This window comes from Chionomys nivalis, chromosome 17, assembly GCF_950005125.1.
Source record: "Chionomys nivalis chromosome 17, mChiNiv1.1, whole genome shotgun sequence".
NCBI lineage: Eukaryota > Metazoa > Chordata > Mammalia > Rodentia > Cricetidae > Chionomys > Chionomys nivalis.
In genome coordinates this window covers 4,829,900-4,857,642 of record NC_080102.1, presented here as the reverse complement: position 1 = coordinate 4,857,642, position 27,743 = coordinate 4,829,900, and the positions used below count along the sequence as shown (strand labels likewise).

Genomic DNA, 27,743 nt, shown 5'->3' with positions numbered 1-27,743 from the left:
TGAGTGGTTTTGCTGCACTTTATTCAAAACTGGCCCCACTTCTTATTTAAGAGAACTAGGCATCCGGTGTCCAAATATAAATATCACCATGTGTTGGAAAAATAACCTTCAGATTTGTGCTCTGGCTCAAATTTGGCACAATTAAATCATATGCAAGTCAGACACAAATGCTCACAGCTCGGCAGCAGGGAAACCCTGAAAGCAGTCCTCTGAAAGGGTCGACTGTGCCTTCCCTGAGCCCGCACCACAGTGACACCCTCTCAAGTCACACAGCACACTGCGCACAGGCTCTTTATTCTGTCCTGTGGGGTCAACAGTGCTGACAGAGTGTTGGGAAAATACAGCACACACCCAAATGTTGTCACATTGCTCTACATCACAACCTAGTAACTACTGAACAGTTATGTCTACTAAATACAGTGAACAAAACGGTATGTTTACACCATTCTCCTGTAAACAAGGCTGTGCACAACAGTAACACACAGAATTATGCATACCATGATATCAAGGAGGAAAATACCTCTTTAAATAAGCTATTCTATTGATAAATAAACTCTGATTTTTTTCAGTACACATTTACAGACCTGATCAATAAAAAGAAAGAATATATATATATTTCTTTTCCTTTAAAAAGCAAATGTTGAGATATGGACCACATAAGAAAATTCACCTAGGGAAAAGGGAAGGAGCAAGCAGAGGACATGAGGTTACGAGACTTAATTCTGTGAGCACACACCAACACAAGAACAGGACTGTCTAGGAGCTCATTTTTACTTGAATTCCAGCAAGTTGCAATCAATCTTGTAATATACATAGGGGTAGTATTCTTGCTGACTCAGGTTTAGGCCGGGAATATCCATAGGAGCCTAAGGAGAAATCACAAAGGCCAGTTAGCCACTGACAGAACCTTGCATGAACCCCTCATCTGGGCTGAGTTAGGCATTCTCTTTGCTTTAAGCATGGGTAGAGTCTGAGGCGCGCAGGAAGGTCAGATTGAGCTGAGCGCCAACACTGAAAGCTGTGACTGAACCGGGACTGTCCCGTGTTTTAGTAAACTGTAAAGTTAACTTTCCCGTGTTTTACTGTGTAAACTGTAAAGTTAACTTTCCCGTGTTTTACTGTGTAAACTGTAAAAGTTAACTTTCCCGTGTTTTACTGTGTAAACTGTAAAAGTTAACTGCACCGTGTTTTACTGTGTAAACTGTAAAAGTTAACTTTTCAAATCTTGGGTTTAGCGGATAAGGCTTACAAAATGTAGTATCCAAATAAATCAAGTGTGTTTTTAAAGATTTCAGGTCTATTTGTACCTTGTAAGAATTTACTGAGAACAAAGTTTGTACCAAAAATTTACAATTCTTATTTTCTCCAAGATTTTATGAAAAGACAGCAAGTCATTTCCTGCATTTTCTCTTACCAAAACCACTAATTTCTCATTATTCCAATACATACACGAGATACTACCTAAAATGAAAAACAGCAAGGTATGTGTAATTTAAACTGTAAATAAAAGCCTGCTAACATGGTGAAACAACACACACAAACACACACACTGTTGTCATGTTTAGAGCGGCTGGGGCAGTGACTCAGCATGAACACTGGCTCTTTCTCCAAAGGATCTGGGTGCCGCCCGCAGGGCTGCTCACAGCTCAGAGGATCTGCCTCCCTGTTCTGGCCTCTTTAGAATTAAGCACTAAGTGACGTTTAGACACGCATGCAGGCCAAACACACTTAAACATAAAACTTTAAACCATTTCAGAGAAATGACATCCCCTTCAAAATGGTCATCTGAGCCAAAGACATGACTCAGTGGGCAAGGGTGCTCACTGCCAAGCCTCCCAATGACCTAAGTTTGAACCCTGGGTCCCACATGGTAGAAGGAAAAGTAACACACACACACACACACACACACATACACATGGCATATGTGTATCCTCCCAAAACAAATAAAAATGTAAATTGCTAATCTATTGACTTCATTATTTCTACCAAACAAAATTAAAATAATTTCTTATTTTCTTTCTCTTTGCAATCTATAGTTTTTAAGAACTAAACGCAAAGATTGTTTCTGAACTTCTGCAGCTGTAAACATCTGACACATAGTAAGATAACGATGGGCTTCTAGAAACAAGAACAGCTGCACCTAGTAAATAAAAAGAAAGCACTTGCTGCGTCTCCCCAAGGGAGGCACTCGGGGAACAGAAGCGGGCTGGGTCACGCACACACTGGCCGCCCTCTTCAGCGCACACTCGTTCAGCAGTGCCTGCCTTATGTCTGCTGAGCTGCCGTGTACTTACATCGATGATAGCGGCTGCGCTGCTGTCGAGGTGCTTGTACAGTTCATGTAAAACTTCTCTTAGTTTCTTCACCGTTTTCTTGTTAGGCTGCAGGAGCATCGCCTGGAAGTTCACCGGCAAACCATACCTAAAGCAGCACAGTGGTGTGTAGTGTAAATGCACACAGGTATTTTCTTTTCAGAGCAAACATCCTTCTGCTTCTCCGCAAGGCTCTCTACGCACACAGCGCACATCATGTTAGCAATCCCTTTACAGGTCCGCCCACTAGCGTAAGCCAGCCTCTGCGTCCACTAGAAGTCTGTCAGTAAAAAACTGAGCCACGCTGGGGGTGCAGCTCACGTCTGTGATCTTGGTGCTGAGGAGGCTAAGACAAGGGCTTGGGTACATTTGAGGCCAGCCTGGGCTTTAGCAGAGGGAAAATAGGCAAACCAATCATGTAATTAATTTTCAACCTCACAGTAAACTATGAATATGCCCAGTACATAAAAATAACACAGGGCTAGAAGATATGTTTATAAAAATTGGGACTTCCTATACCTACTTTAAACATTTTAAAAAATTTAAAGAAGAGAAGCATGGTTTCGGGTAAGTTTTTAAATAATTTCTAATAGGAGCAGCATGTACAGAGGCTCAAAAGACACTTAGTTATTGTAAATTCTATACTACATCTTAAAATAAAACTACATGCAAAATATCTGAGAAATCTTCATTTAAACAAACATTGGCTTAAAAAAAAAAGATAAGGTCTCACTAACTGTGTAAACCAGAGGCTGGCCTTGAATCCAGGTATCTGCCTGCCTCTGCGTCCTGCCTGCAGGGATTAAAAGTGTGAAGCACCACACCAAACTTGGTTAATACCTTATAATTCACTGTGCACTTAATTACAAGTCATGTCCACATGAGATGTACTTAGCGAACTGAGTTCTAGTGGATGTGATGCCCACTCTTTGGGACTTCATGGGCACTGTGATACACAGACATGCATAAAGGCAAAATACCCACACAAATGACTTTTAATGGCAGTGCACACTAATTCTAATGGAGCTGGAGCTAAGGGTTTCTTTGGAGTAGCGCGGTCCCGTGGGTTTCCGGCAGAGCTGGGGCAATCCAGCCTTATAAACGTATGACACACACAGTCACTCTCAGTGATTATCATGGAAATGACTGTTACTGGTGCAGTATTCACCACACTGCACTTTGTATTAGCGGAGTCCAGGCCCTTCTAATTACAGGTTTAAGCTCTTACTCTACAAGGCTGTGCTGCATCACCGCCCAGACTGCATCAAAAGGCCACGTGGAGCAAGCACAGCAGTGATGGCGCACTCAGGAGGCCTACGCTAAAAATGAGTTTGAAATCAGCCAGGAAGAGACTGTATCAAACAAAACAAGTGACCACGTTGAGTAACTGATACCATAGCAACCAGACAAGCACATAGCACATCTGTGTACCCCACAATGAAATCACTAACTGCCCAAACCTCGTCTCACCCAACAGTACTTGACCACACATTAGAGACAGAGTGCAGCAGTGTGGCTCTCTTGTCCTGAGCCTGGTGTTAAAGGACAATATGCACCTGACAGGCTGTGTGACCCTGACGGTCACTGCCCCATAACTGTCTCTGTGGCTGCTCCAAATCACCTTCACATAGCTGCAGTCATGAGAAAGAAGTACACTCAACTCCGCAGTTCCAACTTTCTTACCTTAAAACAGACTCAACAAAAACCCTTAGTGCTTTTATATGAATCCACGCAATAAATGCCTCACTGAAATTCACTTTAAGCCACCGCACAAGTGGTCCCTTTAAAAAGAAAAACACAAAATTACCACAAATTTGGTTTGCAAATAGCAATTAGAAAAGTCAAACCTTTTAAAGAAGTAACTAGCCACATTATGAAAGTTTCAGATGTTATGCTGGACACCCTATTACCTTCCTTCATGCTCTTAAATGAAAGGGTAAGCCACCACTCTGTACCCTCAGCAGATGCACGTGTGAGCAGGGCTTACCAACACCTGGACTGGACCTGGGTGTGACCTGAGTGTGCTTCCCACAGGCATCTTGGGCACACAGCCCGAGCTCTGGGAATTCATACACATGTACATCAACACATATGGTTTCTCTTTTTTTTTTTTTTTTTTTGAGACAAGTTCTCATATAGCCAAGGATGACCTAGAATTTCCCGATACTCCTGCTTCTTCCTCCAATGCTGGGATTACAGGTATATGCCACCACAACCAGTTTCTGTCAATGTGGCACGGGGCCTTTGTCTGTTAGTTAAGCACTCTACTGAGCGGTACCTTCATGCAATACTTTCATTTTTCTAGTACCAAATTATAAACTGCTTTTCATGGTGTTTCTCTCTGAGACTCTGAGGCTTTCGGTATCTCTAGAATGCATTTTTCCAGTTTCCTAAGACTCAGAAGCAAAATAAGCTCTAAAAGTTCCAATGAAGACTGCAACAGGAGCGCAATGGCTCTGGGTAAAGGACATTTGCTGTGCACATAAAAAGACCTGAGGTCAGATCCCTGAACCCAGGTTAAAAAAAAAAAAAAAAAAAAAGCCAGGCATGGTCACACAAGTTTGTAACCCCGGTGCTGTGGGAACTGGTGACAGGTGGGACCTGATGTTTGTGGGCTGCCTATAATCCCAATACTCTAAAGCTGAGTCAGGAGAATCACCCGGAGCTTAAGACAGCCCTGGGCCACACAGTGAGTTCTGCCTGGCCTCTGGGATGAAACCTGTCTCAAAAAAAGAGTAAAGTAACCAAAATCAACTATCTTAAAAAGAAAGACCAGAGAACTTTTCCCCTTTTCCAAGTCAAAGACAGGCTGAGCACATATGGTCTGCTGAGCACTGGCCATGCTAAGGAAGACCACATACAAACTGCTTCTTCTTGTCTGTAGACAACCTGTTCATTTCTTCTTTATCTGCTTTCATCTCCTCCTCGTTATACTGGAAGTCACGAACTATGAACCTGAATTTGGAGGAAAAAAAAACAAATTTGTCCACACCACATACAGCCAATCCAACAGATTAAAATCATGTGCATACATTTATGAGAAGCACAGTCAGACTTACTTGTTTTCTCTGGCTTTGTGTCGGAAATCATCAACTGCTTTTCTAAACAAGGTGACATTACACAGATAACTGTCTTGGTCCTCTGAAAGAACACTAAAGGGGGAAAGTCACTGTGAGTTCTTACATTATTGTGAAATTCAGAAACAGGGAAGAACTCGAAGCAGTGCCTCCCTCTTCATCTGCACTGCCTCCCACAGGGAAGATGTCCTGTCTGGGATGCGCTCTCGTTAGGACACCTTCACACCCTCCCTTACACTTACTAGCTAACAAACACTCTCTTCTAAGAAAAGCCACACTACAGAGCACGCTGTTCAGTTTCTAGCACCAGGCTGGCTGCTCAAATGGTCTGTTCTTGTCTCATGGGCTATTTCTTCCTCTTTCCAGGCCAATCCAGCAAGCCCACCAGGTCTGGCTCAGCTGCTCCACCACCATCACCTCACAGCCCAGATGTTCAAAGACTCACCCAGGTCACACAGCAAGTCGAGAAGAACTATCAATAGGGTCCATGATTCCTATTACACTAAGCTAACTCCCAATGAACTGGAAAAGAAAGTACTCCATGGCTTGACCTTACTAACTTCACTTCCTCCCTGTCTTCCACGCCTTCTTTTACGAGAACATCTGTGGCAGCAATAGCGGGCATGGGCTGATGACATGGGTCATGAGCTACAATGGCACTGCCTTGCCCCTGGGCACTGAAAGTCATGTGCCTTAAATACGGCTTCCTACCTATGAGGAAATTAGTGAGGAAATTAGCACCTGAACTGCTTCACAACACTGCTTTAGGTGACAAATGACAATACACATTAACCCGCAACTCCATGTGTTTAACTAAAAAGGCAAATATTCCGTTGCTTTTGAAAGATGTACATATCTAGTCTCCTATATCTTCTCAAAGTGATAATGAAATCTGGAGATCAGTACAGCATCCAGGAGATGCCTGGTGCAATTCCTTTGGGAGGCAAATGCACCTCGTTCCCAGTGGGCAGAGTGCACAGTGGACAAGGCTTCAAAGGCAGCAAGATGGAGCTGGCTCTGGTCCTCATCCTGCCATTAGCTAGAAGTGAGACTGGGCAACCAACTTCATCTCATTCTCCTCAAACGTCTCCATCTACAGAAATGAGGGGTCAAACTGGCTGTGCCAAGTCCCTTCTAGATATAAAATGATAACTAGAGTTGACAACTTATGAAGTAAAAATGATGGTTCTAAAATTACAGATTCACTGAAAGAAAACACAGACCATGAAGCTATTTCCTAATCCCACGAGCTGTAGGAAGACTTAAAAGCACTGCTGCCAGACAGCCACTTACTTGCTCGACCTCGGGACTACCATCTCCGCGAGTGTTTCATACTGTTTAATCCAGTCGTTGTGGTTCAGTCTGCAGAAAACATGGGCACAGTAAACATGGGAGGGGAAACAAGTCCTACTTCCGCCATGCCCAGGAGAGAAAACATGGGGCAGTTAGGAAGTGTGGCCAATAATGCACCATATATATGTAGCAAAACTACTGAGAACATGCCTCAAACCCATGGAGTGAAGCAGGAAGTACTCATCGCCTGCCTCCCTGGGAGCTAGAAACTGTTGCAACAGAGGCGCAGCCGAGAGACTGGTTTGTTAAGGTGGAAAAGCACAGTCTAGATTCTATGTTATTCTTAAACTACATGGTTGGAAAACATACCTCATTCTAAAAACAGAAGAAACCTTAGGGAATCACTACCATTTAGTGGTCATTGTAACGGATTGAATAAAACTCTATTTATGGAAAACAGGGTGCACCCCAGGAAGCAGCAAGGAAGCCAGTGGCAGTAGATGATGCTGCCTCAGAATACTGTGCAACAGTTTTCTGGAAAGGTCACTGGCTTCGGGGCTGGAGGGACAGCTATGTGTGACTTACAGTGCAGTATTGGAGGCACGGGGGATGCATTATGTAGAGTGACCTGCAGGGCTCCTGGTTCCACTTTAAGGTACAAAAGCTGACATTTTCAAATCATAAATTTTAAAGAAAGCCAAATAAAAAAACATGGGCAAGTTATTTTCCTGTGACTGCTCTTCCAAAGGTCCTGAGTTCAATTCCCAGCAACCACATGGTGGTTCACAACCATCTGTAATGAGGTCTAGTGCCCTCTTCTGGCCTGTAGGCATACACACAGACAGAATATTGTATACATAATAAATAAATATTAAAAAAAGCAAAGATAAATAGAATAAATAAAGATAAATTTTGAATAAATAATGTGCTCTAATGTTCTCGATGTTCTATGGAAGAGCTGTGTAAGGAAAACAAGAAACAAAGCTTTCCATACTGGGCACAGCGGGCATGCCTATGAGGCCAGCTACACACGCCCGTGACCCCAGTGCCCAGATGTGAAGGCAAGAGCAGCAGAAGCTCCAGGCCAGCCAGACCAAAGTGCCAGTTCAAGGACAACCCTTCAGAGCCTCGCTCTTCTCCACATATGCAGAAAAGTCCAAAAGCCTGTGTACTCAATTAGAGGAGGCGTGCACCAACTCCAAAAACCTAGTCCCCTGCTATTCCTCTCTCTCCAGGAACAGTGATTTCTCTTATTCCCGGTCACCCAGCCAGATAAAAATACTCAACAAAGGTAGCTTCATGCAAAGTCTACCATGGCAGCTCAGATTCCCCCAGAGATGTCAACAAGACCTTGGCCATTAAGAGTGCCTCTCTTACACACAGGCTTTTGCTGCTGCTGTTGCTCTGAGACAGGGTCTTTTATATATCTGCTGGCCGGATATCTGCTAGGTAGACCATGTTGGTCTCGGCTTACAGAGGTATGTCTGCCTCTGTCTGCCGGGTGCTGGAAATAAAGACACGTTCCACCACCATACGAGCCATACAATTCAGTTCTGCTCTTACCAGGCCTCTCCAAAACTACACATGCTCAAATAGTCATATAGAAGGCAGGGTTATTAAATATAAAGGTCAGTAAACAAAACTGTACTTCTTTGCATACCTCTGCGGCTGCTTCAGCTCTCTAACCAAGTGACACGGGAGAGCTGAGACTATGCAGCCTTTCATAGAATTCCTTTTGATTTTTCAAGACAAGGTTTCTCTGTGTAGCTCTGGTTGTCCTGAGACTCACTCTGTAGCAGGCTGGTCTTGAACTCAGGGAGATTTGCCTGCCTCTGCCTCCCGAGTGTGGATTAAGGGTGTATACCACCACCGCCCGGCTCACATTCTTCATTCTTACGGGGTTCAAGTTCACCTCAACTAATCATAAATATTTTTCAGAATAACAATTCAGTGGCCTGATTTTGAAACATGTATGTTTAAACTTTTAATAATAAAATTACTTAGTTTATTAGTTAGCCAAGCCAACTGATTCATAACTGAGCCTCCACACTGTGAACCGAATTTTGCCGCATGTGCCACGTGAACAAACGTTTCCAAAGAGCTGGACTCATGTTGTACTTGAGTTTTAGAGACTCTGGTAACAGACATACTTGGGGACTACCACCAGTAGCGTGACAAGGTACTCTGAGTCAAGAACAAAGTCATCTTTCTTCACGATTTCTGCCAGGCTCCGAGTCAGCAAACTTCCCCTAAAGAATGAGAGGAGATTCATTGGTGGGTAAGTGTGCGCTTCCATGACACAAGAAAAGAAAGAAGCTAAACACACATCATAAACGCTCAGTGCTTAAGAGTACTTGTGCCTGCAGAGGACCCAGGTCCAATTCCCAATACCCACACAGCGGCTCAGTTGCAAGGAACCTAACACCATCTCCTGACCTCCAAGGACAACAGGTGTACACCTGGTGCACGCACACACATGCAGGCACAACAGTCACACACAGATTTTATTTAGGAAGTCGAGAGTAGCCAGAGAAGTGTCAATGTCTGTCAAAACTGGCCTCTCATGTCTGTCTCTGGGTGTTTAATCATGGCAGCCCAGCGTCTCTAATTACAACCTCGGCTGGGAGAGCTGCAGTCACCAGACACCAGAGCACCTCATCCTGATTATGAAATTACATCACCTAAGCACACCTCTGTGTTCTCTCCCTTTCCCTCATATCGCCTACCAGACAGTTCTGGTTAACTAGCACAATAATCAACTTTCCAATCAGCCCTCATTTGGTCTTCCAGGAATGAGAATGCCCTGTCTCGTCTGTGCCAGAGCCCACCTCCAGGCAGCTTTTTCCCTGGGCTATCTATAGCTATGTACTTGAAACTATCCTTGGTGGTTAAGAGCACTTGCTATACAACATGTGGACTTGAATCCAGACACCAGCATCCATGTAACAAGCTGTGCACAGTCACACACATACCTATAACCCAAGAACTATGGAGCATGGAGACAGGATGGTCCCTGAGGCTTGCAAAGAGTGACAGAGGGGTGACCTCCTCTGTGCATCACAGGTACACACAAAAGATGTGCACCACCCACTTAAACACCACACTCTCACACATTTAACATTTAAAATAAAACAAAAACAAAACACTTGACTCATATGGGTTCCCCCCACCACAGAAACCAACAAGAAAACAGCCTGAACTACACTTGCAGTGACATTACAACAACCAAATATGGTTACAAGCAAATGTTTCAAAATCCTAAACCTGGAAAACAGAGAAAGTAGAAAATAATCATTACAGCATAAACAGGTTATTATGTAAAAATTTTTAAATGGTACGTAATTGCTATGTAATAATTGATTCGATTTAAAATAACTAACCTTACAAAATTTTCAGTGAAATATCAAATGGATAAGGAAATAAGCCAGCATCCAGGTGACAAGTAAATTTGAGTTTAATTTACGAGTTTATGAGTTTTTAAATTTATGAGTTTATCCATTTAAGTTTAATGAATCAGCTTCACATCTGTTCTGAATTGCTCAAATTCTGTAAAATTACTTAACTTTCCCATGAAAATTTAACAAACTATTAAGAAGTATTTTTGTGCACGCCTTGTGTAGAGGAGCCTGCAGACAGAAGAGGGTACCAGAAGTGCGGTTACAGGCGAGTACTGGGACTACCGCAGGTCCTCTGCAAGAGCAGCCAGCACTCTGACTGCTGAGCCATCCGTCTAGCTCCCCACGAATCACTGACTACAGAAACAGCACAAACTGGCCCCACACTCCCTCACTTAGCATCCACAACACTTGAGAGCTTACGCATTCTTTCGCTCCAAATTCTGAAGATTCCCCTTCAGATTATTATATGCGGACGCTCGAGACTTCAGGTCATTATCAATCTGAGTTACTCCCTTCAAAAGAAGAAAAACAGGCACGCGTTTCCAAGGTTTCCTCTACCAGCACAATTCCAATAGCTCTGACCAGGAGTGTGGCTACAGCCAAAGGACGACTTTAAAAGCACATTTGAAAAAATAAGAAACTTTGTTTTTAACAAAATTTCATAGGGATCTTTTACACCGTATTAGTCCATGTACTCAACTGCTTCTGTCACATCAATTCTCCAGCCAAGTTCAAGACCCGGCCCACAAGGTCTGGAGATCACTAATTAAAAGGCCTCAAGGCCAGATGTGGTGGCGCACACCCCAGCTCTCAAGAGGCAGAGGCAGGAGGATCTCTGTGAGCTGGAGGCCAGCCTGGTCTACACAATGAGTTCTAGGACAGTCAGGACTACATAGAGAGACCTTGTCTCAAAAAACAGAGGAAAATCCTAAAAAGCATTTCATAGCTATAACATACAAACACACACACACACACACACTTCACATACACACCACATACATACAATATATAATTTAAACAAATTTTCTATAAATCAGTGTGTCCTACCTGCCTCAATTTTTGTCTTACCTTGGCAATTATTTCAGAAATGTTTTTCAGAGATTGCTTGATTGGATATTTGGCCATATCCCACTGGAACCTTGTTATATAAGTAACCAAGTCAACTGAAATAAGGTAATAAATTAATTACTGAAGAGAAGTTGTAGTATTTTTTTTGTCCTGGAACTTACTCTATAGACCAGGCTGGCCTCAAACTTAGAGATCCATCTGCCTCTAACTCCTGAGTGCCGAGACTAAAGGTGCAAGTCATACATCTGTCTGTTTTGTTGCTGGTCTTTTAAAAAGATTTATTTATTTATTATGCTAACAGTTTTCTGCCTGCATGTATGCCCACACACCAGAAGAGGACACCAGATCTCATTACAGATGGTTGAGAGCCACCATGTGGTTGCTGGGAACTGAACTCAGGACTCTGGAAGAGCAGCCAGCGGTCTTTACCTGAACCATCTCTCCAGCACCAAGGCTGTCTTTTAACATAGGCAAAGATAAATGTGAATGAGACTAGAAGAACAATGAAATTAAGACTTATTTTATGTTTTAGTCACGTATCTGAGGTGGAGGGGCAGGTATGTATAGATGAGCGTACATGCCTGCAGAGGCCAGACAAGATTCCTGAAGTTACAAGTTGTTGTGAGTCATCCACTGTGTCTGCAAAGAACTGAACTCAGGTCCTCTAGAAGAGCAGTATGTGCTCTTAACCTCTGACCCATCTGTCCAGCCCCAGAACACTAGATTTTTTTTTTTTTAAGTAGTATTATTGGTTGTGGTGGTACACACCTTTAATCCTAGGTAGAGGCAGGAGAACCTCTGTGAGTTCAAGTCCAACCAAGTCTACTTAACAAATTCTAGACCAGCCAGGGCTACACAGTGAGACCCTGTCTCAAAATTAATTAAATAAATAAAATCAACAATAATGAGATCAAAGCATTCTTTATAAAGCTATCATTACAGAAGAGGCTCAGTATAAATTATTAACTTAGAGCTACAGACACACACATTAGTAGTCTATTTTATGGGCACTAAGAAAAGCAGCATTTTGAGGGGAAAGAGGCATTACCCTGTAATAAGTCAATCATTCTAAGTAGAAAACAGGAGCATCTAACTGCAATGATGCTGAGATGCTCAGCTTTAAGTCTGTAAGTCGTTTCAGACAGGAGAGCAAAGCCTGCACCTTACCCTACATTCTGTGTCACCTAAGAGTGACATGAGATTACATCCAGGGGACAGATGTGATTGGTAACATCGCCAGCAGCAGCCTCACAGCCTCACCTATGGGCTTCTAATCCTCTCTGCTTATGTTTCTAAGCCACTCACGTTATACACTAACAATTGTAGGTCATAAAAGATCAGCTCACCTCCACTGGCCAGTAAGTTCTCCTGAACTTTATCTTTACTGTCCTCCAACACGTCAGCCATGTACTGAGCCACTTTCTTGACCACTCTGGAAAGTTTTAAAAAAAAAATCATTTTTAGAAAAAAAAAGCTATAAAATAACTGTCACACTAGGACATATTATATAATGAATCCTACCTTATATAAAACATGACATATAATAGAGTATTTGATAACAATGAATATAAGGGAATATCGTCTGCTAATAAGAAGAAAGGAGCTGAGCATGGTGGTACATGCTTGCAGTCCCAGTGTAGGGAGAGCAGACAGGAGGATCTTAGGGCTTGCTGGTCAGTGGCTTACCTGAGTCTGCAAACCTCACAGGCTCCACTGAGAGACTGTTTCCTGACTGCCATGGGCACCTGCACACATGTGTGCCTCCATGAACATGCTCTCACACCCCAGGTACACACAGATACACATGTGCACACGCACAAATATACACAAAACATTGACATATAAAAAAAGAATCCAGTCATTTCCCAAAATCATCCACCTAGCACAGAGTACTCTGGAAGACTCTCCAGAGACCCAGACGCTGACAACAGAATCTCACTTCGTCCAATCCCACACATGCAGATACATTACCCTTCTACAAATGCATCCAGTTTAGCCAGTTCATCCGACAAGCCAACCAAGACATCCAACGTGCCAACCTAGAAGGGAAATTCAACTTAGTATTCAGCTTCCATCGCTTTTAACTGAAGGTCTTATTATGTAACCAAGGTGAACCTCAGGCTCCCATCCCCAATCTCCCCAGTGCTGGGACTATAGGCTCACAGCACCACATCTGGCTCCCACCCCTTAAGAGGGAAGGGGCTGTTTTTATTTTGCTTTGAGGCAGGATCCCTCCTAGTCCCTGTGGCCAAGGCTGGCCTTGAACTCGAGCTCTCCCTGCCTCTGCTGACTGAGTGCTGGGATCAGGCTTGCACTAGTCCTCCCAGTTCCACATCCCTTTACCTTTAAAAACAAACAAAAACTAGATGATATATCTTTATTTGAAAGGGCCACAAACCTTACATTCTCCAGTTTTATTTCATAAAAAACAGCAAAAAAAAAAAGAAAGAAAACAAAAGAAAAGGTTGTGGGACATTTAAGTGCATTTTTATGTATGAGGGAATTCTCCAAGGAGAAAGCACCACTCATGAAAACTTGGCACTTCATGAGCAGCCCTGCGCTTGCTTTAAACAGGCCAGGGACAATGGCAATGTGAAGTCCTGCTGTACGACCCCAGGACGGGTCTGGGGCTGTCCATCAGGGCCTGCTGTTGACTCTGTATGCAGAACTGTGTGCCAGAGATCATGCTTTAGAAGTAAAATGCTGTTAGCCTGGCTGGGGGTGCACACCTTTAATACCAGCACTTAGGAGGCAGAGGCAGGTGAGTCTCGGTGAATTCGAGGCCAGTCAGATCTACAAAGCGAGTTTCCGCACAGCTAAGGCTACACAGAGAAACCCTACCTCAAAAAAACAAAAAGAAGTAAAGTGCTGCCTTCGCAAAAGTTCAGGTAACATTCTGGAGCCTGCCTCATAACTGCTAGACCATGGGTCTTCAATAAATGTTAAAAATATTCACCTGGGGGGTAGTGGCGCATGCCTTTAATCCCAGTACTTAGGAGGCAGAGGCAGCCAAATTGCCGTGAGTTTGAGGCCAGCCTGGTCTGAAAGAGCTAGTTCCAGGGCAGGCTCCAAAAGTTACAGAGAAACCCTGTCTCAAAAAAACAATAAAAAAAAAAAAATTCAATTGAGTAAATAATGTCTAACTAGGCACTGTGGTAACAGACTATAAACAATAACAGAAATATTCCTGCGATATTTAAAAATAAATACTAAGACTCTTCTCTCCTGAAAATCCCATGTGATGTAGTACCAAGGCCTCCTATAACTCAGAGAAACATGGGAATGAGACGTGACTTCAGTGACTTCCTTGTGACATCCAGAGACCAGGAGCCGCTCTAAATCACGTCAACAGCCAGGGAGGAATGACTTGACTTCTCAAGGAACCTAGAAATTCACTTCCGACAGAACAAAGCGTGCCCTCCCCGGGCTCCCCAACTGCAGTTTTCTGCGCAGTGCAGTTGCACCTTCAAGTCAGGAATGTTGAACTTGGAAGAAACCGCCAGGTTGTTGTTCTTCGTAGTTGCTGCGTGGAGTTTCTCCCATGTTTGTTGACAGGTTTTCTCCCCAGGAGCAGATATGAGCCAGAACTCAGTCATGTTGGTTATCTCTTTGGAAATCAACGGAGAAGCTGTAATATTAAAGCAGAACAGTAACACTGAATGTCTAAAGTACAATCCTACATCAGTCAGGATCTAAAATGGCCCCAGCCAGAGGAGCTACTGGGGACTACGAATGGGGAGGGAAGATGGGACATTGGGACCTTGGCCCCTCTTTCCTTCATTCACCTGTTTTGATCTAGGGTCTCAATGTTTTGCCCAAGCTAGCCTCAAACTTGGGTTCCAGCACTCTTCCCACTCTGGCTTCCCAAGGCTGCAATTCCAGGAACATGCCACCAAGCCTGCACCTCTTTTTCCTTTCACTCCCATGAGGAACAAAGGACTTGGCTGTGTGGATGGCGCACGCCTTTAATCCCAGCACTCAGGAAATGAGGCAGAGGATCTCTTGAGTTTGAGGTCAGCCTGGTCTGCATAGTTCCAGGACAGTCAGGGCTACACAGAGAAACCCTGTCTCAAACACCACACACACAAGAAAACAGGACTTTCTGGCTGCGTGGGCAGGCTTGCTGCACTGAGATGCAAAAGCCCCACAGCTGTCAGCCTCTGCATGCTGTCTTGGCCACCGGCCTTGGCTATTTTCCAATCTGGTTTCTTCCACCTAACACTCTACAGTCACCAAACTATTTTACCCCAGATAGCAATCAGGAGACTATCCTGACTGTACTACACTGGTCTATCAGGAATCTACTGGCATCTTTAAGCCTCTGGTTGTTTTGTTTGTTTAGCAATATGGAGACAAAACCCGGGGCCTCAGGCACCTCAGATAAACACCAGGTCCCTTCCCAGTCCTCCAGAAACAGGTTTCACTAAATTGCCTATGTTCGGCTTGGAGTCTCTTGGGTTTCTCCTGCCTAGGCCTCCCAAGTAGATAGGACTACAGGCCTGTGTTAGCCCACTCTGAGCCACCTTTAATAATACCAAGTTCCTTGGGGGCCTCAGTTAGGGGAAATTTGATGTTTTACTGCATGTTTACACCAGAAAATCTGGTGAAGGGTACTTGTGGGTGTATTTTTCTACTTGCTCTCTCCCCAGACAGCAGGTTAAGGAAACCAACTGCTCTAACTCTGTCAAGAGCGTATGGCCTGAGCTCTGCCCCTCTGTCCAGTGGGGGCCAGTACATGTCCATCTCCCTACTCTATACCGTTTTGGCCCGTGATGTCCCAAAGACTCCCAGAAACACTGGAGACCCTATTTTCCATCTATAAATAGCACACGCCTCTCTCCTCCACTGAGCCTTTACCAGGATAAAAGGAAATAATATCACAAATCTATCTCCACACAGCAGAGCAGCGTCTGGGCAAACCAGAAAGCTCTGTAAGTCTCGCTTTGGACCAGAGCCCTTTAGGGAGATGAGAAAAGATGGCAAAGTGGCCTTTGCATTTGGTACTAAAACACACAGGTCTCCAAGCTGCCATGTTCCATTCTCACAATAACCCTGAGAAGCTCACAGCTTAGTCGTGTACCTGAGGGCACAGCGCACAATTGAGATCCGGGTCTAGCCTGGACTCAGAAGGCTGCGTCCTCTAAAGGGCTCTTTCCTGTGCTGGGCCAGAGAGGAACGCTAGCATGTGCATGTGTGCACCCATGTGTGCACTGCACGTGTGTGCAGGTGGGAGAACTGACTGTGGGGTTGTTCACTGGCTGAGGCAGTGTCTCTGGTGTCTGTTGTACTGTGCTCTCTGGAGTGACCTCCATCTCTCTCCCTCACCACAGGAGCAGTGACTCAGGCTGACCTGGCTGGGCCTGGGCTCGCGCAGTTAAGACTCTCACCCACTTCACACCTTCCTGGCCTATATTTCTTCAATATTGTTGAGTGAATAACCTTGAGGATTACATGATAATTTAACAGATAAATTGAATCATAGTTGCTTATCTGCTTTCCCTTTTCCTACTCTTGATCTAATCTATACACAATTAAATATACCCATCTTAAGGCTTCAATCAAATCCTGAGCCATATATGGACCTGTTAAACCACTGCCAAAACCAAAATAAACATTTGTAGTGACTCTTGCTTTTAGCCCCAAACAAGGAAGGCAGAGGCAGGGAGAGCTCTTTGAATTTCAGGCTAGTCAGGACTACAGGTAAGATCCTGTCTCCAAACAAAACAAAACAAAGAAAACCATATTTTTAATTCAGGAGGGGTGATTCACTTGAGAGGCTGAAACGGGATTACCAGGAGTTCAAGGCTGAGCGAGTTACACAGCAAGACCCTGTCCCAGAACTCAAAAACAAAGTCAGGCACACGTGGTGGCACATGCTTACGACCTCAGCACTCGGAACCACCTGAGACCGTCTCCTTAAACCTCGCCGTCCTCAGTCCCACTCCGCTCTCAGCCGGGACACAGAACTCCACTGCCAATGTGCTGGTGGGAGCAGATGCGCGGTGGGCCCGGCTTCTGCGGCTGCAAACGCTCCTGCTCGGAACGTCACTGCGCACCTCCACAGCTCTGCTTACCTGCAGGTGGACACTGCAACTCAAGGCATTTTATGAACAAAGAATTCTGTGAAATGTTTCCATTTATCTTCGGAGAACATTGCAGAAATGAACTTTGGGGGTGGGGGTGTTAATACAGGGTTTCTCTGTATCCCTGGCTGTCCGGAAACTCGCACTATAGACCAGACTGGTCTTCAACTCAGAGATCCGCCTGCCTCTGGTTCCCGAGTTCTGGGTTTAGTCGTGAGCCACCACTGCCAGACAAAAGTGCACTTTCTAAGCAGATCACTGTGGTTTCTTTGACCTCAGAGCAGCTGCCAAACTTTTCCAGCAAGAGAACATCTTCTGTTCTCCATTATTAAAGCGTTCAAGCTCCAGTGGTCCCGCCTGCTCCGTCTTCAGCCGTCAGTGGCCGCAGGTGTGTCCTACATTCCCACAAGGTGTGATGAAATTCAGTATCTTTTCACCTTCTCTTACAGTTCCTTTTTAAATTACTTGCTCACATATATATATACATGTGTGTTTGTGTAGGGGCTAGAGTGCAGTCCTGGGTGTGCTCCTCCAGCATCCACCACCCTTTCTGAGACAGGGTCTCTCACTGGCCTTCAGCTTACCTAGCAGGCTTGGCTGGCTTGCTGGCTGGCCAGTGAGCCCCACGGACCCACCTGTCTCAGCTTCGCTATCGCTGGGATTACAAGCACCAACAGGTACACCTGGTCTTTTTTTATTGTTTTCTTTTTTTTTTATGAGTCCTAAGATTGAATTAAGGCCCTCAATGCTTGCACAACAAACATTTTACTGATGGAGCTATCTCCCCAGTTCCTGTGTACAAATTAAACACACACACACACAATAAAACAATACTGAGACTGAGTTATTACTGAATTCTAGAGTTTTGTACACTGGTAGAATTTGAAACGCAATCAGCTTTGCATGCACGATTAGCCCTGTACCACTATAACCTGAGCTAATTGATTTATAGAGAAAATGTTGACTTGGCTCGATACTATAGAGGTCTAGTCTAGACAGCACTCCACTCAGGCAGGTGGTCAGATAGCATATCACGGCAGAAACACACAGGAGAGAAGAGGAGGGACAGGAGCCCAACAGGTCTCAGAGGCTAAAGACTTCCCACTTAGCCCCTCTGAGAGTATCCACCCACTATCCAGTCCACACAGACGGACATGGACACACGCACACACACACCACGTAAGATCCCCCTACTGGGCTGGTTCAGTGGTAGAGTTCTTGCCTAGCACTGGGTCATGAGGCCGTAGGTCTCATCCCTAGTACCACAAAAATATATCACCCAAGCAATAGCACACAGGTATCTGTGGTTTATTTATACCCATGTGGTTTTTGTTTGTTTTCAGACAGTGTCTTTCTATGTAGCTCTGGTTGTTCTGAACTCTCTATGTCGACCAGACTGGCCTTGAACTCACAAAGATCTGCCTGCTTCTGCCTCCCAAGTGTTGGGATTAAAAGGCCACTATGGCTGGCTGTCTTTTTAAATAATGGCTTCACTGTATTGCTGTACCCTGCTCATATTCCACCCCTCCACCCACCCTCACTACCCTCTAATGTAAGCAGGTAAAATCTATAGAGTCCACAACAGAAAACACCCTGTCTCCTCAGGCTTCTTTCTCCCCAGCAAAAAAATAGTCCCCCTTTCTATGTTCAGTTGTGTGTGTGTGTGTGTGTGTGTGTGCACGCACAAAAGACAAAGACACACACATTTTTTTTTAATTTAGGATTTTCTGTTTGAAAATTTCCATTTTCTTCTCATTTGATACTGTCCGTTAAATCACTGGTCACATTCCTAATCTTCATGTTATCTTCCTTCTGAGAATGCTGGAGGCCCGAACAGCTGGCTCAGGGCGAAAGCACTTAACTCCAAGCTCGATGACCAAGTTCCATGCTTTAGGATTCACATATGGAAGCAGAGCAGTTTCCTGCATGTCTTCTCTGACTTCCACACATGTTCGTGCACACAAATGCACACACACAATGTAATGTCTTAACAAATGTCTTACTACACAGCCCTGACAAATTCTCATTATACTGCCCAGACTAGTTTAAATGCCTGGGCTGACCCACCCTCCTGCCTCAGCTTTCCAAGCAGTGGGGAATAAGGTGTGGGTACCCGTCTGGCTCAGTTTTATCTTTTGTATTTTGTGTTGCTGGAGATCACACCTAGGACCTCACTTGTCAGACGTGCACTCCAGCTCCAAGCTACTTCCCCAGCCTACCAGGTGTCCCTACTTTGTAAGCACAAAACCACGCCCCTATCCCAAGAGCTGAAAAGTTCAGAGACTAGCAAACAGCATCACAACACAGAACACCAGAGTCTGGCAAACGGCCCAATGGGAAAGGCTCTTGCCACCAGGCCTGACTACGTCACTTTGATTCCCAGAACCATGTGAAGATGGAAGGAGAGAAAACAGGCTCCACAAATGCCCTGCGGCAAACACTCCCACAGTTAAAGAAAGGGAGAGTGGGGAGGATAAAACAAAAGAGAAAGACTACTTTACACTATTATAACCATGTGTGAAGCACCAGGATCAAGGCTGGCCAACAGCAATTTCATCTGTGAACTATGGCCAGAGAAAACCCTAATGCCCGCTCCATGCCTGCTCCAGGCAGCGCCACCAAAGGGCCAGAGCCAGCACTGCACTGACAACATAAAGTAGGGGGCTGATTGCAGCTCAGCTTATCACTGCATGCAAAATGAGAGGAGGAGGCCAGGGAGATGACTGAAGCTACCTTTCTGTGGAAGGAGAGAACTGGCCTTCACACGTACACCACAGCATGCATGCATCCAAACTCACATATGCATCACAAACACTGTAACAATAAACTAAATTAAATAATTTTAAAATTATTTTAAAAAACATCCTGCAGGAAAATCAGATTACAAACAGGTTTCAGAAACACTGTATCAAAATAAGGCATTCCCAGCCAGGTGTGGTGGAGCATGCCTTAAACCCAGCACTCAGGTGGCAGAGGCAGGTGGATCAGTGAATTCAAGTCCAGCTTGGTCTACATAGTGAGTTCCAAGACAGAGCTACATAGTGACTCTATATTGGGGGGCGGGGGAGGAAGGTGTGAGTTTAGCGTTGTAAGAGGTGGCAATAGTATGCAACAGAAGATAGCTAGGCATAGTGGAGCACGCCTTTGATCCCAGCACTTGGGGGTCAGAGACAGGCAGATTTCCGAGTTCAAGGCCAACCTTGTCTACAGAGCGTGTTCCAGGACAGTCAGGACCACACAGAGAAAACTTTTTTTGTCTTGAAAAACAAAAACAAAACAAAAAAGGCTAATTGCAGAGTGTTTCCAAAGAACCACACAGCATCACTAGAGTTGTTCACTAAAGTTATTTTAACTACACTGAGTTTAGAATGACACACGTGTGGACATGTCTGAACACATACAGACATATACATCAACCCACTTTCTGCATGCATTTGATGGTAACTAGCACACTTATTAAGCAAACAAAAACAAATGCTAAGAGTACAGAACAAAATAGATAAACTTCCGCTTTGCTCAAGAATGAACACTTGCTAGGTAGACATGGTGGCAAATGCCTTTAATTCCAGTGAGAGCTTGTCTTGAGAGAAAACAGTTTAGCTACAATTCCAGCACTGGGAAGCTGAGGCAGGAGGATATAGAACTCAGGCCAGGCTGGGCAACACAGTGAATTCCTGTCTTGAGTGAGTGAACTTACCAACATCAGAATACAAAGCATTTTGAATGTCACATGGACAAGTGACAGACGGCTTTGTGCCCACGCTGTTTCCTCGTGGATAACAGAAGGTTGAATAACTCATTACACATGTGCACCAAGTTCTGGCTCCCACATGGAATGAAATTTGAATCTGCCCACCAGTTCTTAGATGAGGTTTTCCTGCCATATCCTCAAACCTTGCTGGATCCAATTCCACCTTAACCTCAAGCCTGCCCTTAGCTATTTCCCATGCTGCCTCTCTGTTCAGGTCCACTCGGCACAAATTACCTTCTGTTTATAAAAACCATGCAAGCTCAGCGGTTAAGAGCACTGACTATTCTTCCAAAGGACCGGGGTTCAATTCCCAGCACCCACAAGGTAGCTCACAACTGTCTGTAACTACAGTTCCAGGAAACCCAACAGTCTTACAAAGGCACACACACACACAGGCAAAACATCAATGCATGTAAAATAAATATAAATAAATAAAGTATCTAAGACATTTTCTCAACTAAGTCCAAATCAATCAACATACATTCCACTGCACCACTCTCAACCCAGGTTCATTAAACCCAGGTAAACATTATAACTGCATTAAGACAGATACATATTTTATGTCTCATCTCTTACTTAACTAGTGGCTGTTTTCAATGTAGGATCTTATTCATCTCAAGTTCCAGAACTGGGGTTGCCTCTGGGAAGCAAAACTGCAGTCCCGTTATCAAGTAACTTCCGATGATGGCCACAGATCTGGTAGGCAAAGGTACACAGATAAAGAGAGGGATGAGAGAGAGGCTCATGCAGAGGCCAAGACAGGAAAACAACCTCAGTGCAATACAGGAGCAGCCCAAGGAAAAAAGCACAGTAGGAAGAGAAAGCCTGGGTTCAAAGCCTGGGATTGTTTAACTGTCACGTCTCTTACCTAGGCTGATCTGAAGGCTAGAATTACTCTCATACCACACTAACTTAAATGTAAAATAAAAACAACAATGTAGCAACTTGTACAGGACCACAAAAGGTGGGGGTACTGGGCCTGTACAGATCTGCTAGCATTGCTGCTGTGACTGGAGAGTAGAAGATAACCCCAAAGAGGGACAACCACAGAGAACAGGAACGTGTCCCAGTAAGCACCCCAAGCCTGCACTGATGTTAGTGCTTGAATCCAGCTGCGGTTGCTCATGCCTATAATTAGCCCAGCTGCATGGCTCACACCCATAACCCTAGCACTTGGAAAACTGAGGCAAGTTGGAGGCTAGGCTAAGTGACAACCAGGTTCCAGGTCAACCTGACTATAGCCAGTAAGACCTTGTCTCAGAAGAATGGACAAGCAGACAGGCAGGCGGATTAGCAGTACGCCATTTCTTTTAAATACACTCATCTCTAACAGTAGTTTAAGTTCCACAGGAATTAAGGCTGGAAGATGGTCTAGGTGCAAAATAACTTCCTTTTTGGTCCTTGAAAATATGTTTCCTCTTTGATTACAAAATATTTTACCTTCAAATCAGAGGCCTTTTACTTGTGGTTGTGGGAGGGACTATTCCTAGCCTGTTTAAACATTTCTAGCTCACCTTTCAATATTTCCAGCATTCTTGAGATCTTAGAATTGTTAAGACCATGTATCATCAATAAATACACTATAACTTCTTCAAGTTTATTTTCAAGTGAAAAAATATTAACTACATAAACCTGCTGGGTGGCGGCGGCACACACCTTTAATTCCAGCACTTGGGAGGCAAAGGCAGGTGGATCTCTGTGAGTTCGAGGCCAGCCTGGTCTACAAGAGCTAGTTCCAGAACAGGCTCCAAACAAAATGAGTTCCAGGACAGTCAGAGCAACACACAGAAACCCTGCTTTTGTTTGGGGGAACTACCTAAATGTCTTCAGTGCATTTAAATATGAAAGAAAACAATCTTCAATCACTTTAGTTTATAAACTAGTATCTCGTCATCCCAGCTGTCAAGAAATAGATTTGAGGGCTGGAGAGATGGCTCAGCGGTTAAGAACATCGCCTGCTCTTCCAAAGGTCCTCAGTTCAATTCCCAGCAACCACATGGTGACTCACAACCATCTGTAATGAGGTCTGGTGTCCTCTTCTGGCCTGCAGGCATACAGACAGAATATTGTATACACAATAAATAAATAAATTTATAAAAAAAAGAGAAATAGATTTGAGAAAAGAGAGCCTTGCTTTTATGCAGATGACTATCAAACAAACAGGAAGATCTGAGGCAGGTTAGGACCAGCCCAGCAAATGGCACCCTAGTTACTACTATCCTCTTGTGGTCTACTCAAAACTCATTCTTTGGAGCTGGGGAAGGTAGCTCGGTTGGCACGGTGCTTGCCTAGGAAGGCTGAAGCCCCGCGTTCTATCCCCAACACCACATAAACTGTGTGTGGTTGTACAAACCTGTATTCCTAGCACTAGGGAGGCCGGATCCGAAGTTCAAGGTCATTGCTGACTGTTCAAAAAGAATAAAAGTCAGTCCTGCCAAACAACGTTGGAAAGCACCTAGTCACTTCTGGTAATGCTACTGTAGGTGAACTGGCACACTGACCACATCCACAGTATGTCTATTATTCAGAGTCATTAGGGGGGCTCGTGTATGGAATAGCATCTAGGAGACAGGAAGGTGGAGTTTGAAGCTAGCAGCCTGGACTTTATAGGGAGCGCCAGGCCAGCCTGGGCTAGGGTATGAAACCCCAGCTCATAAAACAAAAGGGCAGAGCCATAAGAGCCCTAGCTGCACCACTTGGTGACCCAAGCTCTATCCAGAACCTGAGTAAAAGATGGCTTGAGGGGCAACTGTGGTGAGCACTCCCACGTGGAGACAGAGGCAAAGACAGGAGAGCCACCCAGAGTTCACAAGTCAGTTCTGGTGTACACAGGATCCTGCACCCACCAGGTGGGCAGGGAAGTGACTGCTCCAAGTTGTCGCCTGACCACCAAAGTAGACCAAGGAACAGCCGAAGTCACCCATACTCCTCAGAATGCCACTTCCCTTTGCTCTTGGTGATCATTGATAATCCTGACTAGACCATGGTGCACTCTGCGCTAAGGTCTGAAATTCAAGTTAAAGGCTTAAAATCGGGGCTAAGTACAAGACTGACTCAATTCCCCAAACCCCACCCTACTTCCCCTCTTAGAATTGCTTCAAGGACAACACACTGAATCGTGAGTACTGAAAAGCACTTCAGTATGTTCCGCAATTTGGTGCTAAATTCCTTCAGAGCAGAGAACAGTTAATGAAGGTATCTGTCCAAAGGCACAGCTAGCAACTGCATAGCTGGTAACTACACAGAGACTGACAGAGAACTCAAGGTTTTCATACAATTAGAAATATTAAAATGTAGTTTCTGCAGTCAATACTAACAGTCATCAAAACAAACTGAGTTTACAGAAATATTACTCTTATTTTCTGAATCTTCATCATGTATTTGCCCAAGACAGTGGGGATACTGCATGCTTATCTGTCTCCGTGAGAAATGCACAGGACTATTTCGAGCTGTCCTGATGTGAGGATCACTAATCATGACGTGGTGGATGGTCTAGACGTAGGACAGCCTAAATGTCTAAACTGTCGTTAGCATTGCAGCTCAGAAGCACCGAGAGAGTACAAGCTAAATGGTGAAGTTAGACGGCTGCAGACGGCTCAGCAGGGAAGAGCACTTGTTGCTATGGCAGAAGACTCAGGTTCAGTTCCCAACACTTACATGGTAGCTCACAACCACCAGTAACTCCAGCTCCAGGGGATCCAATGCCCTCTTCTGGCTTCCACAGAAACAGGGAACATGTGGTACACATAACATACATGCAGACAAAACATTCATACACACAGAACAAAAATAGTTTCTTTTAAAAAGTTAATATACCAGTTAATTGGGTTAACTCATAAAAAAGGTCTTTTTTAGAGAGAGAGAGAGAGAGAGAGAGAGAGAGAGAGAGAGAGAGAGTTAGTTCCAGGACAGCCAGGGCTCCATAGTGAGACACTGTCTCAAAATAAGTAAATAAATAAAAATATCCTGCCTTGTTTTAAATTCGGAATTAGAGTGATCACCCAGCTCTCAACATTCAGGATGCAGAGTACTGTTTCTTGAGATCTAGTATCTGCAAAGGAACCAAAAGGGAAAAGGATCCCGTAGTTCTGAGACTTCAGCACAATGAAGACTCGCTTGTTGCCAAAGAGCTGTGATCCACACCTGGTGCACTTCAGCTCACCCTGTTGCTTCTTATCTCCTCCAGCCACACAGTACACAGAAAAGCAACCCTGGGCTTTCCCAGACAGGGTCTTGCTATGCAGCCCTGGCCGGTCTGCAACTCACTATATATGCCAGGCTGCTCAAACTTGGACAGGACTCCTACCTCCGCCTCCCCAGTGCTGGAATTTAAGTGTGTACCAGGTACCAGGCCCAGTTCACAGAAGCCGTTTCTAAAGCACAAACTCCCTCTGCAGAATCCCTTGTTGCAGCCCTAACCAGGTAAAGTTTCACCAAAAGCTTTGAATCTGAGATGCCATGCACCTTCAAACCTTACCCTTCTTATGTGGATATGGTTACTACATAGGTAATCACCATGAATTGCATCTGAGGTCAGAAACCATGGAAGTTACGTTACACAAGTCACTTGACTTCTCTGCTTCTAGCCCAAGAGTCTAAATGGGTTCCTATCTACACAATGAATCGGGAAAGGGCAACAGATGGCATTACAAAAAGATAAATTTAAACACATTTTGGCAAGAGTCTCCTCCAACAAACGTCAGAAAGATCTGGCCTCCACTGTACACTTCAGGTCAACTTAGAGCACCATAAAAACTACCTCCCGGCAGGGGCAAATGGAACGGAATCTCTTCCTTTCCCTCCCCAATTCCTTACAACCCTTCAGTGGACTGCACTGCCCCTGAGCTAGTCTCGTTGGCTTATACCACCATCCATATCTTCACAAAACTATGTCTTCTAAAGCCACAGCCTAAAAATCCTCTGTGCTGCTAACAGGAAAGCCCTGGAGAGCCTACCCCAGCTCTCGACACAGGCCCGGCATGCATCTCTGCCAGTCTGCCACTCCCCATCCCAAGCGCCCCCTGATTTCTAGAAAGGTATACTCCTCCTCTCATTTAGGGGCCTTGACAGATTCTGTTCCCTCAGCTTGGAATGTTCTTTTCACTCCTGGCTGCTCATTCCCCCTTTGACACCAACCTCTTCTCAGACCTGCCCCCAGGTCAACTCGTCAGCAAGGCCTTCTGTGACTCTCCCGCAGAGGTCCTACTCCTGGAAAACACCTCTGCAGGACGCTATTGCTCCTCCGGAGCACATTCTACCCTTGGATAACAGTCTCCGTGATTCAGACGCGCTCTCACTATCCAGCTCTGGCTGGCTCTGCCTCCAAGTGTGAGGTTTTAAGTAAGGTCTGTGCTACCACACCCAACTCGTACAGTATTATTAAAACCTCCCTCCTGCATAATTGTCTGTAAACTCGGTGAGAACAGAGACCGGGTCAGCTTCCTAAGCCTTGGCGTCCCCATAGTCTCTGGTACTGGGCGTGCACTTAGGTGACAGGTGTCACTCGGCCTCAGAGCTATCCCCATTACTTCACAATGCAGCCGACTTCAAACCTGGCCTTGGCACCCCGAAACATGCCTTCCCTCTCGTCAGGACCTCAAATCCTGGGGCCTTCCCTGAATAGAGTTCTCCTTCGTCCGTTCTCCAACCCCGCTAGCTCACCAAGACCCAAATTCAAGTTTTCTCTCCTCCATACTTTTTTCCTCTCTGTTTTACTAGTTTCATCAGCTCTCCTGTGACCTATCATCTCACCATCACTGCGAACTCCAGGGCCCAGCTAGTCACACCCCAGCACTAACTACTAACTACTGAGCGGCCACCACCACCCCAAACACACACACACAGACACACACACACATTGCATTTTTCCTCTGAAAAAGAGCACTCGCTTCCCTCTTATGCCTCATAGGTGATTCAATTTGCCTTGTGAGAGGCTGCCCGCAAGTTCCTTTTCAAGAGATTTTGCCTACCCACCTCACATTCTGGTGAAATGGTTTTAGCTGCCTCTGTTCCTGTTCCGTCCACTGCCTACAATGACCCTGTGTCCTCAGTGACCGCCCCCTGCCTGCGGTAGACACCTCTTCGGCCCTGAAAACTGACATTTCTTCTCCTCCCGGACAGACGAGAACACCCAGCGGAGACAGCACTCCAGCCCAGATCCTCCTTGGAGAGCCATTCTATTACATTCTAACCCCTCGCGAGTGGCCAGCACTGACTAGGACTCGAACCCAAGAGGGACCCAAACGTACTATACCCTCTCCCTTCTGTCCACTGGGTTCCTGTCAAGGCCCCTTCTTCCGAAGACACCAAACCCTGGGCCCGGAGATGCGGACACCCGGCGCCCAGGCCGGCTGCAGCTCCGACGCCACAGTCTAGGGCCCCGCGCCCGCCCCCATCCTTCCCCGGCGGCCACTGCAGTGCCAGCTCCCGGCAGGGCTGTCGCTCACTGACCCGGGAAGGTGTCTCGGAGGCGGCGGCGGCGGCGGCGGCGGGTGCGGAGGTGGGAAGCCGGGCAGACGTTAACCGCTCAGCGCTCCATCCCTCCCGGACCTAAGCTCCGGCCTCTCGGCTTCCTCGACCCCTGCGCCCAGAGCGAGTCACGTGCCAGCCCGAGCAGTCAGCTGACCGCAGCGCAAGCCGCTCCGCCTACGGCGCGCGATCGTGACGGCCGCCGGAGAGGGCGGGGCTGGGAGGAAGGAGCGCGCGCTTCCGCGTGGGCGGGGCTTCCCGCCCCCGGTGACACTGGACCAGGGTCGCCAGCC

The 27,743-nt window shown here is 45.4% G+C and overlaps 1 protein-coding gene across 2 annotated transcripts; it reads right to left on the bottom strand.

Moving 5' to 3' along the window:
* Atp6v1c1 (ATPase H+ transporting V1 subunit C1) lies at window positions 1-27,590 on the bottom strand. 2 transcript variants are annotated; one of them, XM_057791888.1, is made up of 13 exons: window positions 27,433-27,590; window positions 14,613-14,776; window positions 13,120-13,187; window positions 12,495-12,580; window positions 11,149-11,243; window positions 10,501-10,592; window positions 8,833-8,931; window positions 6,683-6,751; window positions 5,372-5,464; window positions 5,174-5,267; window positions 3,996-4,093; window positions 2,295-2,421; window positions 1-866 (listed from the first exon to the last, which is right to left on the bottom strand). In XM_057791888.1, exons 2-13 carry the CDS (start codon window positions 14,742-14,744, stop codon window positions 771-773), a joined length of 1,149 nt encoding a protein of 382 aa, XP_057647871.1. In that variant the 5' UTR covers window positions 14,745-14,776; window positions 27,433-27,590; the 3' UTR covers window positions 1-770. The 2 variants fall into 2 exon arrangements, with proteins under 2 accessions (XP_057647871.1, XP_057647872.1); XM_057791889.1 differs by lacking the exon at window positions 27,433-27,590 and adding an exon at window positions 21,559-21,678.
* Window positions 27,591-27,743: the final 153 nt, after the last annotated feature.